This window comes from Pleurodeles waltl, chromosome 10 (genome assembly GCF_031143425.1).
Source record: "Pleurodeles waltl isolate 20211129_DDA chromosome 10, aPleWal1.hap1.20221129, whole genome shotgun sequence".
NCBI lineage: Eukaryota > Metazoa > Chordata > Amphibia > Caudata > Salamandridae > Pleurodeles > Pleurodeles waltl.
The window spans coordinates 1,016,832,566-1,016,851,580 of NC_090449.1; the positions used below are offsets into that span (position 1 = coordinate 1,016,832,566).

At 42.7% G+C, this 19,015-nt stretch overlaps 1 protein-coding gene across 1 annotated transcript in view; it reads right to left on the reverse strand.

Moving 5' to 3' along the window:
* Positions 1-19,015, reverse strand: part of NEK11 (NIMA related kinase 11) — a 613,419-nt gene that overhangs the window by 352,403 nt on the left and 242,001 nt on the right. The window contains exon 5 of the mRNA XM_069211923.1: positions 14,322-14,386. Within this exon, the coding sequence (XP_069068024.1) occupies positions 14,322-14,386 (65 nt within the window). The remainder of the gene's footprint in view (positions 1-14,321; positions 14,387-19,015) is intronic.

The following is a 19,015-nucleotide window of genomic DNA, read 5'->3' on the forward strand; positions in this document are numbered from 1 at the left end:
TGATTATGTTGTACTGTATTTCAGCTGTTGTATTGCATTCTGTTTTGTAGGGACATGCCCTGTTATGTTTTCATTGTGTTATATTGCTGTGCATAAGCTATGGTGTAATTTTTTGTTGATTACTTTAAATGTGTCAACAAATGATGTTACATTTCCCGCTCAAAGCAGGGTATTATTTTAAAGTTGCAGTGACAAGTAACCATTTTTCACTGTCTACGGTGGTAAAATAGTACTTCCCCAGCTCTTCAACTAGTTAAGACACCAGTTAGCCCAAAACTGTGACAGAGAGCATATTTTGACTGAGTGACAGTGCTCAGTGTGTGTGTGAAATGGCGACCCATGTCGATAAAGGTATTCAGTTTTAAGATTGCCATTCCCCATCCCGCTTTCCTTCTACTGCCAGCACATCATTGTGACATCCATTCCCCTGTCTCCTCAATTACACTAACATCAATAGTTTGAAGCAGATTCTGCATCAACTTCAGATTTACCTGGTCAATGACCCTACACCTAAGACAGGTGTGTCTTCAGCAACACAATGGATGCCAAAGCATTGCCAACAAACTTTCACACATCTGAAGCTTTGCCCGTCTTCTCTGCATATTCAGACAATTGTATTCCACAACTGCCATGGATCTACTTCAACTTCGTTCAGGGCACAAGTGTCCCACTATTAAACAATTCGTACTGCTAGCCCATTGTTAGAAATTGGGTCTTTGGTTTGCAGTCAGGTTACCCCCTGTCCCAGCAATGACCCTCACTCTACTCAGGGTAAAGGAGTATCACACTACAGTTAAAAATACGAATTTAGCACTTAAAAGCATGAAAACGGTGCCTTGAGGCACAAATACTGCAAGTTGGTATTGTGTGGCGTCTTGACGGAGTTTGTTTCCTACAATGCAACACCAATGGCACAGTTTACAGAGTCGTTCAACCCCCAGGTACAGTACCTTAAGAAACAAGTAGAAAATAGGCCGGTGCACGGAGTTAGGAAGAGAGGTGTTGTTGGATCAAATGCAGCGTCGGTTCCGGTGCCACGGGGCAGAAGGACAGCGGTATCACGCAACGGCGTCGGGTCCTCACTACAGGGCAGTGGAGGTTGAAGGGGTGTCAGATGCGAAGTCGGTCCCTTGATTCCGGCAGATGCGATGTCCAGCGGAGTCACGATGCTGAGGGCAACTTCACAGGGTCACAATGACATCACAGGGCCACAGGCGCTGTGATGGGATTGAATCATCACAGACATTGGATGTACGACACTCCGGTGTCAGCGAAGTCAGGCGGGATAGGCAGCTGCAGCGACGCGAGGCCTACAGGGTAGTCAGATTTCTACGAGGTCCACGGCCTCGGTGCAGGTGGCATCGCGTTTCCAGGGTAGCAGCATCAGCTCACAGGGTCGTCGGATTTGTCGCACTCCGTGAGCTCCACAGCCTTGGGGCAAGCGGCATCACAGTTCCGGGTAGCGGTGTCCTTTGTGAAGTCTTAAGGCGTCGTCCAGCGTCGTTAGACTGGCTTTTCTCCAAGAATTCGCTTCCAGGGGTCCAGAAACTGGAATGGCACCCTCTGACAAGCTAGAGTCCACAGCAAGTAGACTCAGGTCTGGTTGGTGAAGCCTTTGCTGTCCCTGAGGCTTCAAAACAGGAGGTAAGCTCTAATCCAATCCCTTGGAGTTACCTCTCAAGCAGGAATGCAACCGAGTCCAGTCTCTGTCCTCTTGCACAGGCAGAAGCAGCAACTGCAGGATAGGCCAACACAGCACAGTCACAGGCCAGGGCAGCACTTCTCCACAGCTATTCTCCAGGCAGAGGTTCCTCTTGAATCCTTGAAGTAATCTAAAGTTTGGGGTTTTGGGTCCAATACTTATACCCCTTTTTAAATTTGAAATTGGCAAACTTCAAAGTAAAGTCTCAAGTATTTGTAAGATCCCTTCTTGTCCAGGCCTGGTCCCAGCCACACACCATGGGGTTGGGGACTGCACTGTGTGAGGGCAGGCACAGCTCATTCAGGTGAGTGACCACTTCCCCCCTCCAGCACAGATAGCTCATCAGGATATGCTGGCTACACCCAGCCCCCTTTGTGTCACTGTCTAGAGAGAGGTGCAAACAGCCCAACTGTCAAACTGACCCAGACAGGGAATCCACAAACAGGCAGAGTTACAGAATAGTTTAAGCAAGAAAATGGCTACTTTCTAAAAGTGGCATTTTCAAACACAAAATCTAAAAACCAACTTCACTAAAAGATGTTTTTTTAAATTGTGAGCTCAGAGACCCTAAACTAGTGCTTAATTTGTGCATGTTGTTTCTGGTGCTGAGCACTGGCACTTATTTTTTAGGCCCGGGGCTTATTCTTCTGCCTCAACTATTTGCTGCGAGCAAAAGACACATATGGGAAAGACGGAGGAAGGGAAACACAAAAAAGCGTCACAAACGGAGAAAGAAGAAAGCTGCTAGAGTGAGCTGAAGGGGCAGGGAGTGGCTTTATTTGGATTGAAGAGGCCCAAGATGGCTTCAGGATTACGCCGCCTCATTATGCCGTGTTCCCATATTTAATTGCAGCAGTCACGTGTTTAAGAGGAGGGTATTGGGCACCGCCATGTTTTTATTTACAAACTAAGCACTGCCCTAAACTCCATATTTCTATCTCCTCCCAAAGAGAATCTGTACTTTAATAACATTTAAAGGCAGCTCCCATGTTAACCTATGAGAGAGATGGGCCTTGCAACAGTGAAAAACGAATTTGGCAGTATTTCACTGTGAGGACATGTAAAACATAAAGGTACATGTCCCACCTTTAACATACACTGCACCCATGGGTCTACTGAGGGCCCACCTTAGGGGTGCCTTACATGTATAAAAATGGAAGGTTTAGGCCTGGCAAGTGGGTACACTTGCCAAGTTGAATTGGCAGTTTAAAGCTGCACACACAGACACTGCTGTGGTAGGTCTGAGCCATGTTTACAGGGTGTTTACAGGGCTACTAATGTGGGTGGCACGACCAGTGCTGCAGACCAACTAGTAGCATTTGATTTACAGGCCCTGGGCACCTCTAGTGTACTGTACTAGGGACTTAGTACTAAATCAAATACGCTAATCATGGAAAGCCAATTACACATACATTTTACATAGGAGCACTTGCAATTTAGCACTGGATAGCAGTGGTAAAGAGCTCCGATTATCAAAAACAGCAAAACAGAGTCCAGCACACATCAACAACCTGGGGAACAGAGACAAAAAATTAGGGGAGGCCACACCAACGATGCCAAGTCTAACACCCATACAAGAAACTTACTACCCCCTCCATTTAAAGTGCTCCGCAACTGCCACAAATAGCATAATGCACTTCACAAACACTGTAACATACAGAAATAATATGCCTGCCCTCACACAAATGTTCAAAATGCTACATTGCGATGGCAGAGCCATTTAAACAATGATCCTGCCAGTCCACCATTTCTAGAATTTCCTACTGTACTGGTGAGTATTTTTCACCTTTTGTGACTCCCACCACCACCAATGGAACTTGACAAAGTGGCTGACAGAAAGTGACTCCACCCCCACCTGTGACTCCACCCCTCCCGTGACCCCCACCTCCACCCTCAATGACCTGAACACCCCCCCACCACCCGCATAGCACGTCTGATACCAAAACCCACTGTTGTTTGGAGGACTGCACATTACCCCAGTTCCTACATCAGGCACTTTATGTGAATGGTATGCCTAATGTGCACATACCGTCTTCTACGTGACTTAGGAGAGGAGTGGATATATGAGTGCTAATACAAACTGGATCTATCCTTCATAATTAAATAATGGTGTTGAATTGTCTTTTTAATTTTTGATTACTTTACACTAGATACATATGTACATTTTATAACATGCAAAAATGTCAATAAACAAGTAGGATTGCACTTTTCAAGTGATCTGGCAACAAATACTGTGTTGCATGTAATGATTTCCCCCTAATATTCAGCAAGTCAGTTTTGAATCTGCTCTATCTCTGGCAATCCTGTTACAGAATACAGAAGCATCCTGTTCCTGTCATTATGGCCAAAAAAGAGGTTTTGATTCAACACATAGAATGAGATGCGTATATTAAAAAGACCTCAGGCAAATGGATCGACAGTGGTAGTGATGCTTGAGTGATCGCCTCCTCGCCACCTCCCAACCAACTTTAACCATTCTGTTGAAACAGGCGGCTACCTAGGGCAGGACATGATCCCGCCCTTCTACTCATACCTTTAGAATTTAAACCTGCTGTGCATCACCATTCTGACTATAAAAGGAGTCACCAAACCATCTGCAGTAGCGGTTGTTTGTATTCAGCTCTAAAAATCCATATCTGATGCTGAAACAGACAATGACTCAAGGAATGGTAGGCAGTGTAACAGATCACTGCTTGACAGGTCTTAGACTGTGAATCTCTGAACCCACTTTGACACTAGGGAGTAAAGTAAGCAGTCATCTTGGTCCGGGTCCGTTCTGATGCTCTTCACGCTCCTCCTCACACTCTTGGTCTGCAGCCTTCTCATACATCACCATCCTGATTATGAGCGGTCTCACTCGACAACAGTTGCCAGTGGTGTGTGAGCATCTGGCTCCTCCACTCTACTGGTTCTGATGAATTAAAAGTCAAAGATACACAAACTAGAAGGTAGTGCAACCAATACTTGCCAGCTCCTCCAGCCAGTTGCCACAAGACATGTTAAAGATGGGTGGAGTCTCTCTCAGAATGGGAACCTCCCATTCCACACAGACTAGCGCAGCCATCTTGGGCAGAGCCTGCAAGTTCCCCATAAGGTATTTAGACAAAATATTGTGGGGAAACAAATGTGTGGACTAAATATCATGTCAAGAATATAAAGGACAAACATATTGTGAAGGTAAGTTTCAATAGCTAAGCAACGTTTTACTATGTATAGCTCCACATATATGTACCTTGACTATATATATATATATATATATATATATATATATATATATATATATATATGTATATATATATATACATATATATATATATATATCTTCAAAGTACATAGATGTGGAGTTAATAATAGTAAATTGATATTTACCTATTTGCATTTACCTTCACAATATTTTGGTCCTCGATATTTTTGACACAATATTTTGTCCACACAATATTTCTGTTACCAGTATTTTGTCAGTGATCCCCTCATAAAGTGCCATCATGACTGTGAGGGGCCTCACTTAATCATCGGTGGGAGCAGGGAGGCAAGATAATTGTCAGGCAGTGTCTCAGATGCATGTCATCTCTCCTAATCAGTTGTTGCTATCTCAGACTGGGAACTTTCAGATTCACATTGACTAGGGGGACTGAACTGGGTGGCCATCTTGGGCAGGACTCCTGCCCAATCACAAGAACCATATGACTCACCCTCTCATGGGTCTTGCACTCCCCTTATTAGATCTTTCATCCTTTGAGTGACCTTGCGTCGATGTCCTGCAAAGGACAGGGTGCCAGGGGTGCTCTACATGGTTTACCTGCTCCGGCTCATGACGGGTTGTTGCGTGCATCATTATGGGCCAGATGTAGCAAACTTCCAAATTGCGACTTGCAATTTGCAAGTCCCAGCGACTCGCAAATTGCAACTCGCAATTTGGAATGCAGAAAGGTGTCTCAGACATCTTCTGCGAGTCGCTATGGGGTCGCAAAGACCCACCTCATTAGTATTAATGAGGTGGGTCGCAATTTGCGACCCCATAGCGAGTCAGGGCACTCACGGGGATGGTGGCCTGCTGAGAACAGCAGACCACCATGTCCGTGACTGCTTTTAAATAAAGCAGGTTTTTTTTCTTCAAAGTGCAACCCGTTATCCTTAAAGGAAAACGAGCTGCACTTTGAAAAATAAACCGAAACCTTTTGTTTCGGTATTTTTCAGGGCAGGTAGTGGTCCATTGGACCACTGCCTGCTCTGAATTATTTTTTTTGTGCCAGACACAAAGGGGAAGGGGTCCCATGGGGACCCCTTCCCGTTTGCGCCTGGGTTACCATCCACTTCAAGTGGATGGTAACTGCGCTTTCATTTGCGACCGCAATCGGGGTCGCAAATGAAAATGCATACCATTGCGACTCGCAAATAGGAAGGGAACACCCCTTCCTATTTGCGACTCGGAAATGCATTTTGCGAGTCGGTCCCGACTCGCAAAATGCATTTCAACATAGCAAAGTGGCTTTAGCGACTCGCAAACGGCGTTTTTCGCTGTTTGCGAGTCGCTAAACCTTTGCTACATCTGGCCCTATATGTTTTATCTTACACTACCCATCGTCAATTTGTTTTCCACTCTTCAGCCTCCTGCAATGCAACCGTATGTTTCAGTAATCTCTCTTTTTTATTTCCCTTTTCTTCTCTATCGCTTGACTCCAGTCCACTCCCTCATGTCCTCGAATGACTAGAATGACTCATCCTCTCTCACCAAAGATGCTATCCATAATGTAATCTACATAAAGTGTTTCCAGATAATGACCTCTTCTTCATCTTTATTTAAAGTGTGAAGGTTGTAGATGCCCTATGTAAATGCAATAAATTGTGGAATGATCAGCTTATCTAATAATCTCTCTGACATAAAAAAAACGACACTCTCAGGGACAGACTTTTGTACCGCATGTCTCTAACTCCCAGGCAAATTTCCCACCTGAGTAAAAATTCCATCATTACAGGCTACTCAGCCTGGTAATTTCTGTTTTCAAACTGTATATTAAAAATCCCCATTAGTACAGCGGAGCTATATCCTGCAGTGTATCACTGACACCGTACTGCAGTTTAGGTACCCCACACCTCCCTGATTTTTATAAAGACAGGGGTAACTATGCATTTTAAGAGACAAGTTCTACTGCACCCTAAACGTCTCCTATGGCACAGTACTGGGGTCCCAAAACACCCGTCACAAACTTGCTACCTACAACATTACCAAACCTGGCCATAAACTTATACCCCATGTAATTCTAGTTCTGCCCTTCATTTATGTTCATTAACCATAATTCACAAAGGTAGACTAACACATTTGTGTAAGTTTATGTTGTTTTTGAGATTCACAAACCTGAATTTTAGTGTTCAAAGTATTTTATTCAATTTACTAAAAAGACATACAATCAGATATCATTGCGATACAAGTAGAAGGCGGTCCTTCGATACAATCATTTCGAACAGATGATATCCAAATTTTGCGGACAGTGTTGTGCGACATCATACACTCAAGACTGTAGTGCTACTGAAAAAAGTGCATACTGCGCATGTAAGCAAGAACAATAATATATAAAGGATAGGTATGAAACCACTGTGGATCTGGACCCACTTTTAAGATCAGCCCGTATAGTTTATCGAACAACACGCATTGAGTGGGGGTAGAGATTTAGTAAGGCTTGTACATTTCAAAGCTGTGGGGTGTATGGCCTGGATTATGTATAACATAATGATGTATCGCCTTGATGTCAGGGAGAACAGGCAAAAGAGAACTGGGGTCGCGTGTTGTCGAATGGGAGGTGTTGGGGATAAGGAAATGTTAATAGTAAGTTTACGAGTGCAGAGATTCCGCAGACGGGCGGAGAAGTCAGCACTTAAAAAGATGAGAGAACTCCACCCTGACTAGGGAGTCTCTGCACTTGTAAACTTACTATTAATATGCTGTATTGTGAATACTGAAAAAGTGTAAACTTAAACAAACGTCTAAGCTTACGTTTGTGAATTAGGCCCTAAGTAATTTTCCCAGGTTTATACAATATGGTAATAAAGGAAGGCCAGGATTAGAGCCCTAACTTCCAACTTCACCAGCTGACATGTGAGCCGCTGGCCCAGAACTCCGACAAGGCCATAAATTAGTATTTCTTTCTAACAGGGGGTTATTTTAGAATGGATACCAGGTGCCATCTACTCAAATAATGCAGACATGAAGGTCACACATTTGCCCACCAAGAGTCTAATACAGAGGTTCCCAACCTTTTGACTTCTGTGGACCTCCACATTATCATTACTGGAACACAGGGACCCCACTGAAACATTACTGGAACCTGGGGACTCCCCCACTGAGTCATTACTGAAAGCTGGGGACCTAATCTGTTAATAATATTTAATTTTCCAAGCAGTTGTAGACCCCCTGAGGAGGTTTCGTGGACCTCCAGGGGTCCACGGACCACAGGTTGGGAACCACTGGTCTAATATTGATGGAGCAGAAAAAGAAAGGCTAACAAACATTCATATATCATGTAACAAAATCGTATAAGGCAATGTGATTTTAGCAAAGAAAATATAATGTGTGTAGAAAATGTGCCCACGAAGTAGGTCGCCATTAGTATAAACGAGCTTGATTAATCATGAAGAATCTACAATGTAGTAATCCGTCATAATTGCAGATGTATTTTATGATTTTCTCGTTAAAACCTGTTATATGCTTAGCTTAAATTTAGCAGAGGCTTTGGCGTAGTTGCCTGGTCTCAATTTTAACTGCGTAGTTTTCACTTGTATTAACAAAGACATGTCTTATATCTTTAAAGCTGTATTTTTCCAGTAGAATGATTAATACACTTATCTCAAGGTTTCGTGCTAGGCAAGTTTCATCCCGTTGAAGCAAGGTCAGATTCTGGAGGTGCAGACAATAAAGACACTGATACAGAAATAATTGGCAAACTTTGTTGCTACTTGTGTTCCAAAACTCCAAGGACACCTTATGCATAGATGAGTACTAAGAGAAAGACACTATTCATTGGTCAAAGAGAAACCACCCTATGGACCCTCCAATGGAAGACCCTGAAGGATTTGGAACGTTTTCTTACTTAAACCCACCGGACAAAGAGAAGCCAGCCATTTTCTTTCATGCCATTTTGAAGCCAGATTCAAGACGCCATTTTAATGACACTTTGATGCTTTTTCTCTATCCCAGAGAGAGAGACTTTAAAGAATTCTCACCCTAGAGACTTTGGCCCTCATTCTGACCTTGGCGGGCGGCGGAGGCCGCCCGCCAAAGTCCCGCCGTCAGGTTACCGTTCCGCGGTCGAAAGACCGCGGCGGTAATTCTGACTTTCCCGCTGGGCTGGCGGGCGGTCGCCTTCAGGCCGCCCGCCAGCCCAGCGGGAAAGAGGCTTCCACGATGAAGCCGGCTCGGAATCGAGCCGGCGGAGTGGAAGCTGTGCGACGGGTGCAGTTGCACCCGTCGCGTATTTCACTGTCTGCGCAGCAGACAGTGAAATACATTTAGGGGCCCTCTTACGGGGGCCCCTGCAATGCCCATGCCAGTGGCATGGGCACTGCAGGGGCCCCCAGGGGCCCCGCGACCCCCCCTACCGCCATCCGGATCCCGGCGGTCGGACCGCCGGGATCTGGATGGCGGTAGGGGGGGTCGGAATCCCCTCGGCGGCGCAGCAAGCTGCGCCGCCTTGGAGGATTCAATGGGGCGGCGGTACACTGGCGGGAGACCGCCAGTGTTGCCGGTCCGACCGCGGCTTTACCGCCGCAGTCGGAATCCCCATTGGAGCACCGCCGGCCTGTCGGCGGTGCTCCCGCAGTCCTCCGCCCTGGCGGTCTTTGACCGCCAGGGTCAGAATGAGGGCCTTTAATTTTAACTTTACCCCGTCTTGCCCATGCAATAACTTTTGCCCTATTTTCCTTGCTGCTGCAAGGAAAACTTGACTTAAACTTTGCCCCTTTGAAATCTGCCCCATACTGATCGAACCGGTACCTGAAGGACGAAGACTTACCTTGAATGCTGATTGTATTTGATAATTATGAAAGGATAAATGTATTATTCATTGTATTTTCCTTCTTAGGTACCAACTGCTTATTTTGACAGACCCTAAGTTAGAGGTTTTCTAAATTTATGTTGATTACATTCTTTTGCATGAAGCCCCACATGCCAATGCTAATCAGAGGTTAGTTGAGGTATTCATTTGATGCACCATGTTGAATTGAAATCTTGTTATGCTGACCAATGTATGCAATTAGTCAAATTCAGTTACTTTTATTAGTGATTTGCATTGTTATAACCGAGTGCATTATGATTTAGATTTTGCATAGATTGCATTTCTTCCGTCGTTATGGACAGCTAGTAATGTTCGTATACGTATATCATTTGATTTCGAGACTTACTTATATTGTATTAGCTTTGTTAATATAGGGAAATAAACTCATTAACCTTTAATAAACAGGTGTGGTTATTCATGACTGAAAGGTCATGGTGTTTCAAATTACTGATTTTCCGTTTAACTAATTTGTTGATTGATTATTAATCGAGTATTGGTTATTGATTATAAATTGTTATTGATTATTGATTTGAGGGATCCGACAATTCTTTGGATGAGGAGAGCTCAACCAGGTCAAAAGATTCACCGACCTCCGGCATGTCCAAGTATAAGTAATTTATAAGGACTGGACGCGCTATCAATATATTTGTGAAGGATTGTAAAGGATTTCCTTCAGAAATTTCGAGCTTTTTTTCAAACTTCACAAACTTTGTGAAAGATTTAAAACTTTTAGAAACATTTTGAGGGAAATAATCCTGTTACTATAAATCTATCAAGAAACAATTCCCCCAAATAACACTTTTAGTGTGAGAATCTTCTCACCCAAAACTTTTTGAGGAAATATATTTGTGCAAAACATATTTTTGTGGGAAATTTTGGCCAGAGGCAAGGTTTTGCAAAGTAGCTGATGGGAAGGATTACTGGCCAAAATCATTATGAAGTCTCTAAAAAGGCCCAGATATCGGGAAGAAGTAATTTAGGGCCCGATTTCTAGTCGGTGGAATGCTAGCTCCATCGGAAATACTAGCTCATCCGATTCTGAGTTCACTGGGTGCAGACTCTGACTTGGTATCTCCCCTTGTGTTTCTGCTCAGAATTTAATCCCGCAGAACACAAGATAAATAAATCAGTGTGTGGAAATACAGCCGGACTCAGAATAAAATATGCAGGAAAGGGCCTATTAATTCTGCATCCTACATATTCTTCCCTATTCCAGCCTTCCAAACTTGGAGCTGCATGGTATGAGGGTAGACATACATGCATTAATCCCAGCCCTGGCATTACTGTGTCCTCCATATCATGGAATTAGGAATTGAGCCCCGGTGTAAAAAGAAAAAATAAGCATTTGCAATGCAATAAGTCTCACATTTGCTTGAGTTAGAGTTATTGGCGTTATAAATTCATAACTGGACTTTTCGTGCCACATAAATTGGCCAACCCTGCCTCATAATTTGGTCTTTTCCTGCCACATAATTCCAGTGGCCCTGCACATAACTAAAACACTTCAATTTTCCTTCTTCCTCTATCTGCAGCAAAAAATGAAAATATTGCCATTTATTATCCAAATTTAAATCTGCCATGCTAATTCCAATAGAATACCACTTTCACCACCCCACCATCAGAGTTGCTGGCTGCCTAGCATATTCCCCCCCAATTTTTTTTTTTTTTCCTGTTCTTGCCACACAGTGGCACCACCTTCCTCTGACACAAACTATGGAAGAAAGCTTCAGATTATTTCTTTTTTTGGTTTTCGGGAACAAATGTCTCCGCGGGTGTTTGTTTCTGGAAATCAAAAAAATGTAAACGCACTTTCACTGCCCATTAACACTGTTGCACTAGATACACTAGCTTCACTCATGTGGATCAGCAAAGAAAGTGCTTCCAGTGGAGACATGGGGCACACAGCACCTGCCAGATTCTCGCTGTCTGACGGAGCAGATAGGGCCTTGAGGAGGGCGGGGCATGGCCAGTAGATTAGGCAGGCGTTAGAGTGCATCAGTCCCTGAGCATAGCAGTAGACAGATGTTGGAGGTCTACTCAGGCGTATGTGCCTGTCACTGAAGAAAAATCCGCCTCCCCATGTTTGGGGAGGTTATAAAACAGGAAAGTGAACTTAATTCCATGGATCCTCCAGAAATGTATTTGAAACCTACTACATGCAGAAGTTTCCAGCTCACCCTGTGTTCACTGTGTGATATTGGCAGTTCACTGGGGACCTTGTGAAAACTGCTGCTTTCATGTGGCGCATGGCAGCACTGTGTGTTGGCAGGCCTATTGCAAATGACTTTCAGGAGGTACAGGGATAGTGTTTTATTAAAATGTAAAGTGGAAATTCGAGCTATCTAAAGAAAGGTGATTAATGAATATGGGTGAAATAGAGACAGCGAAATCAGCCAATTAAATGCATTTGACTAATTTCCTTTATCCCAAAAGTAAATATACCTATGGTTGTTTTTGATACTATGTTTTAAACATGTCTATTACGTTAAACATTGCTGAGTGATTATAATGTAGGTAGTATGTCTGACGCTTCCATTTACGTAAATACAGGAGATCTATGTTTTTCTGCATTTTCTTGTACCTCAGGATTCTTGGCTATGCTCAAGAGGTTAAATCTATATGGAGAGTTGATATTTAGGGCATCTATTGCGTTTTTTTTCCAAGTTAAACCCATCTCTAGTACAGTTTCTGGTGCTATCACGGTACAGTGCTTCGGTTTTGCACCTGGTGTCACCATTAGACAATGAACACAGATGCTGAGGCCTGCCAAAACCACAATATTTTTCTTGCAAATGCATTGGGGTTCAGTGTTTTACATGGGCGATTTTAATGCAATTCCATCTATGAAGACGTTTGATGTAGTTGATTCCAGTGTCCCTACACTTGGCATTTGTAGCATTTTTAAGCTGTAAAATGGACTTTGACTTGTTTAGATATTAAGGGCCATATGTATGAACACTTTTTCCCATAGACACAGAATGGGTAAAAACTTTTGCTACATCTGGCCCTAAACAGTCGTTGGAAGTGAGTTAATGACCTGCTCGGATTGTTGGGCTAAAGAATCTCTAAAACAAAAAACATTTTTAAAACAAATTGTATGTGGATTGTTCAGTAGCATGAGATAACTGTCCTTTAGCTGGCATTGAGGAATTTCAGACCCAATATTTTCAACATAAAGGTTGAACTGCAAACCCATCAAGTTAAATTACTCTTTTAACCAGTGTCCAATCACGGCGACTAGGCAGCAAAGAATGCTGACATGACGTCCCATGATCCTGCCTTACCAGCAATATTATTCATATGTTACTTGTTTCAGGATTTGAAAAGAGGAAAACATTTTGAATAATTATTTATGCCACTGGTTGCAATAAGCTAGGTGACGGTTCAGTGTGTGGAAACAAGACACATCTGAGAGCACTTGTCACTGAAATGTCACTGAAGGCTTTGACGCAGATATAAAGATATATTACTGACTAATTAAAAATGCAGAGGGTGAGAAGGATGGCGCAAAAACAATATAAACACAGCCACAGCGTCAGCTCATCATCACTTAATCGCCTTGTGCCTCCAAATAATGAATTTATCCTTGTGTAATGTAGCCGGTACTCATGTAAAGCCTCCAATACCTCTTTAGAGTTAATCAAGTAATTAACTAAACAAGTAATTAAGTAAACAAGTGATCCTCCATCCTTACTGTCAGCACCAGGATCACAGGCAGGCACACTTGATAAAGAAAATCAAAGCCAAGGAAGGGCTGGAGCCAGGCAGCTGAGAGAGGCCGCAGACAGCCCACAAAGAACAAATGTGACCAGGGAAACAGCCTGATTTGTAGCCTTGTTTACAACTAAGCTAAACTTAGACCAAGAATGCTCTGCAAATGAAAAGAGAAGCTTCCTTGGACACGAGCAGGAATTGAAGTAAAAAAAAAAAAGTCCCCCTACAGCACAGATAAACAGGACAAAGCATAATTATACAGTAGTTGGTCCCTGCTCCCACACAGTAGAAGGAGGAACAAAGAGGCATGACTGACCACTAGCAAGCAAGGATTTTTAAAAGATACTTAAACTAACAAATGAAATAGCTGGAAGACCACAGAAGAAGTACATTTAAAAGTATACAAGAGGTTGTATGCTTACATGCGACCTAAAAATCACTAGCATCAAAGCTGTCTTAAGAACTGGTATAAGGGCTCTTTTCAACAACCACTTAAATGTACTGGAAATGTACTGGAAACCTTTGATACATGTGGAATTTGGTGTGGTGTGGAAATTATGCCAGGTAGCCTGGCTACTGGTCCTAACACATCAGCAAAAAGGACAGTCTAAAAAGTGATAGCACATTTTTCAGCCTAAAGTTTGTATTTGCTGAAGTGGATGATTAAATGTAATCTGTAACAGATATTTAGCTAGAAGTAGAAAAATAATCCTCTGTGACCCAGAACCGGGGCTCATCACAAGTCCTTAAGAAGTTACCGGGCTAGGTAACAATCACCCTGCCAGAGACCACACATTATTAACTTGAAACCTTTTCAGACTTTCATACAATGCAAAGACAAATAATGGAGCACTTACCAATTTTAAGAAGATTATTTTTCAGAAATATGTTTGTTGTTTTCAGGTCTCTATGGAGGATGCGTCTACAAAAAATAAAGAAATGTAGCTTAAACTGTTGTTCTGGGAAAATATACAACACAAAACACACCCAGGGATATAAAATGGTAGTCTAAAGGACTGCAAGAAAAAAAAAAGTGTAATTTAAGTATGCATGTTTCAGTAGCGTAGTTGTCCTTAGTGCAGTAGATATAAAGGCACCATGGCTAAGGGAGTAAGAGCCCATACCATCTCAATAACATCTATTAGTACACAGGGAGCCAGAGGCCATTTTCTCTCCTTGCTTGAGGGGTTATGGAACACCTATAGCGCCATTAGCACATTCTGCCCAAAGCCCGCCCATTAAATGCTCCAGAGGTAGCAACATGTAGTACTGTTCCATAAATCTACCTACACACAGAAACAGTAAGATTTCTTAGTCACATAGAATACAAATGTGTGATTAGATAACGACTCCATCCTCCATCTCTCCTCCATATTATGAAAGGAGGAAAGGTTTTAGCATTTTATGAATGTATCTCAAATGCACTACATTTCCTACGGAATAAGATTATGAGACATTGTATCAAGCAGTGGTACTCAAGGGAGGAGTGGAATCCCCCAACTTTGAGATGACTAAGAGCGCAGGTAGACGGGGATCTGTGGACATCTGGTGTGGGTGGGTTAGAACTGGACACAGTATATCGTAAAACCAGTATGGAAAAGCTTTACTGCAGGCTGCCTTCACACAGGGGAAGTTAGCCTTTGTTTATACAAACTTCAGAAATAACAAAAAACAAGTAAAGTGATGGTATGTCTACAATCCAAAACCTAAATCATTGAAATTACAGGGTTTATTTTCCTTTCAGGGGTTGACTGAAGATCTCGGCAACCTTTCAATAGCATCCCTCCCTTTACCCCTTGTTATAGACCTTAAGTCCACTGCCAAATGCTATACTGGTTCTGGCCCTGATCCTGAGTTATAGGCCTGAGCCGCAGGCTCGCAGTCGAGGGCCGTTAACAACAGGTATATCCTGAGGTAGAAGAAATATAAGGCTATTAGAATATTCCACCCACTAAGGGTAGAATGTTCTATATAAAAAAGAGAGAAACAGAAAGTCAAACATTGGGTTGTTGGAGTAGAAGGCTTATAACATCCATTATATACCCGGAGACACTCCATTGTCTTTAATGAAGTTCTCAACATTCCAACGTTCAGATTCATCTAAGAAGATCCTTCTTACACATTTTGCTTTTAGACCACAGGGTTTTGAATGCAGACTACCTTTCTCTCACCCTTTCACTGCAGATCTCCGACAACCAAATTTTCAACTTTCAAACTTCCCTGTTTCCACAATGCACTTGTGCATTTTTAAAAGGATTTTATAATATAACCCACTGAATGCTTTTTTGATTCGACTAGCACCAAAAGGCTAACTTTTGTAAATTCTTCAACTTCTGCACTTGTACAGATGTATTATGTGCTTGTTTAGCCCTGGCAGAAATTACAGTTGTCAATACCCAACTTTTACTAGATAGATCTGTGCAGTGTGGGTTTTTGCACATTGTACAACATGGGCCAATGGAAAAGCAAGAGGAGCTCTACCGGTTGACATAGATGCTGTGAAACACCAATACCAGGTTCAAAGATGCAGTGAATTAACTGCAACTGTGATTGGAGACCAAGATGATGCAGGGGAACCCAAGAAGCACTTCTAACTGGTCAACTGGAGTATCAGCATGGCTGAATTGTGTGAAATTCCAATAGCTGTCACCAGCACTCCCTGCAGGTTCAAAGGGTTGAATTTTGGGTTAACGCTTGCGGGATCAATGTGGAGGAGGAAACAGATCAAGGGTGTCCAATGAATTTTCAGGAGTTTTGGTGTCATGCCAGATTTTTTGGATTTTCACATAAATAATAGAACGTACATAATACGATCTAAATAATGCCTGGCTACATTAGGTGGTGGTTATTCAGAAAATATTATATGGGCTCTGTCATCCAGGACCTATATCAAACACCTGTGAGATAGACAATGCAGGATTTCGATTTTATCTTATCTCCAACTTCATTCTTTCACCACTACAATGGGCCTTGTGCTTTCCTCACAAGTGAAACAGCTCTTGTCAGTCTCTCACTTCTTCTCACAGACCCTAAACTTCCTTTTCTTCGAAGTCTCCTCTACTGATCAACAGTGCTGGATGCGGTCAGTCTCACAAGTCTCCTGTTATTTTTGTCCACTCATGGTATCTAGGGGTCTTTTGTTTTATTTTTTTCTCATATCTCGCTAGTCACACCAACTTCGCATTTTGTGCTGAACCATGTTCTCATCTTCTCCATCAGACTTTGCTCTTCATCTTTGCAAATTGCAGGCCTACCCCCCACTTGCTGTCAGCAAGTTTTCTCTTTTTCTACCTTATCATTGATACACTGATGACCTCCAAATTTTCCATTTCCTTTTCTACATTCACTCCACCATCTCAAGCAGGTTTTGTGCTATCTAGTGTGTGTACAGGTAAGTCTACAGCATGAGCCTAGCGGAAGAACAAGTGTGGGCTGTACATCAATTGGGACCACGGAAGACGATTTGAGGTTGTTTTTTCTTACATAACTTCATGGACGTGGATTCACCAAAATGCCAGGGGTAGCGGAACTGACATGAGCCCTTTGACCACTGAATGACATAACAGGGGGCCCAGACCGAATGCCAGTGGCTGAGATTAATTCAAGCATTCCATCCATCATGTTGTTGTTTTTGCATAACAGGAGATGACATCATGGCCCTTTTAGCCAATGACATAGCTGGAAGCAGCATTGCAGGACCTTTTAGCAAAACTGAATCACAGCAAGTGCCATCAGGCAACTGGACGGGAATTTAGTACCAGAACATCTCACTATAGCAGGGATACATTAAAATCCTTAAACACACAAATAATAAACTGCTCCTATGGATGCAGCTAGTAGCTGACAATATGTGCTGCAGGTAATAACGGTCCTTCTTAATTTTGCAAGGTTTATATGGTGTGAAGATAAAAACTCTACCAATGAGGCTCAGAAATGTCCAGTGGCATTTTATGTGAAAACCTGTATCATCTTTGACAGCTCATTACATAACACAAATTCAGGCATGGCCACGGATGCCTCTGGTGACCACTGCCAACTATCATAATATGCAGCAGAGAAGGAGAACAGGTCCCATTGTCCAAAGGAAGACTCCGGAGCTCTTGTTACAGCCTTGACTAGACACCTAGAACTCAGACAGAAGTTAATAGCGACACTCTGTGCAATGCTTTCTTTATTTGACTGCACAACATAGCAAGGACAACAGTCAATGCTCTACTCTGAGAACTGTTACCCTGTATTATGTCGAGCAACAATGCAGCACGAAGCATGCAATATTAGGGCCTGGTTACGAGTTTAGGTGTTATTTATTGCACCTGATAAATAACGATACCGCGGGGTACGTTATTTATTATGTGCAATGTATAACACCTATCACGGGTTTGTGGGGAATAACATGTAGGCTTTGGTGTTTAATGCACGGAAATCTGTATCGTATGGTAAATACCGTACAATTTCCCCTGTTTACTTTGTATGGTAAATACCGTACAATTTCCCCTGTTTACATTTTGGCAGGTTTAATCTACCAGAATTTAATGAAAGCTGAGGTATTTAACGCATTAGATAATTATTGGATGCATTAAATACAGCAAAACTCATAATTCTTACACAGACGTTTACGCATGGGTCCTAATTTAATTAACAAGGACAGACCCCTTCAGGATTTCACAGAAATGGAAAGGTCCGGTGCCACAAATTATAAAGCAATAACCATGGGTTATTACTACTCAAGGGAGCTATGTTTAATTTCTGAAATGGTTAGGGTGAGACCAAGACATGCATTTATTTTTTAAAGTGCAGTGACTGCACTATGGTACAAAGCAGAACTTAGCATTTATCTGAGACCTTGGAGATTGCGACCATTCCTCAGGCATCAGCACTTGCATCTTTCATGCAATGGGTATATAAAAAAATTAAACCAGTCAGCTACACGAATATTGTCAGAGACTCCATGTAACCACTGTCTGAACTACCTTATCCCAACGATGTGCATGCAGTTTGTGAGATAGGCCCGTAAAACACAAACTTGACAGCATGTTCTTTTTCATAGTTATGTGTTAGCTGAAGTCATGGCCATCTTAAAATATGCAACCCTTAAAACTGATTTGGCTCGAGGATGCCAAGATCTGCATGTTGCATGTGGTTTGCACATACCTCCCCTTTGCCTCCCTCCTCATGTTGCTCCTGCAATCCTACTAACCATTTCAAAGCAGATTGGAAGTTTGCCGCTTTGTGCCTACCAGTGTTTAAATTGAGCCAGTGGTTTCCTGTGTGTGGCACCAGCACTTAATTGTCAACACTGGCACTTATTACAGTCTGCCACATGGTGGCGCTGTCCATCTAATTTAGGAATGAGCATAACAACAGTTGTTTATTAATGAAATAAACATAAAAAAATGACTGATACCTGCCGCCCAAGCGGAATGTGATGGTTAGTAGTTGTATTGGTACTGTCATTGGCAGCGCTCGCGGGACAATGGGTGGTGGAAGCTGCAGTTGCCTCCTGACCAAGGTCTTGGCACTTATTTCTTTTACAAATTAAGCACTGGTGCCT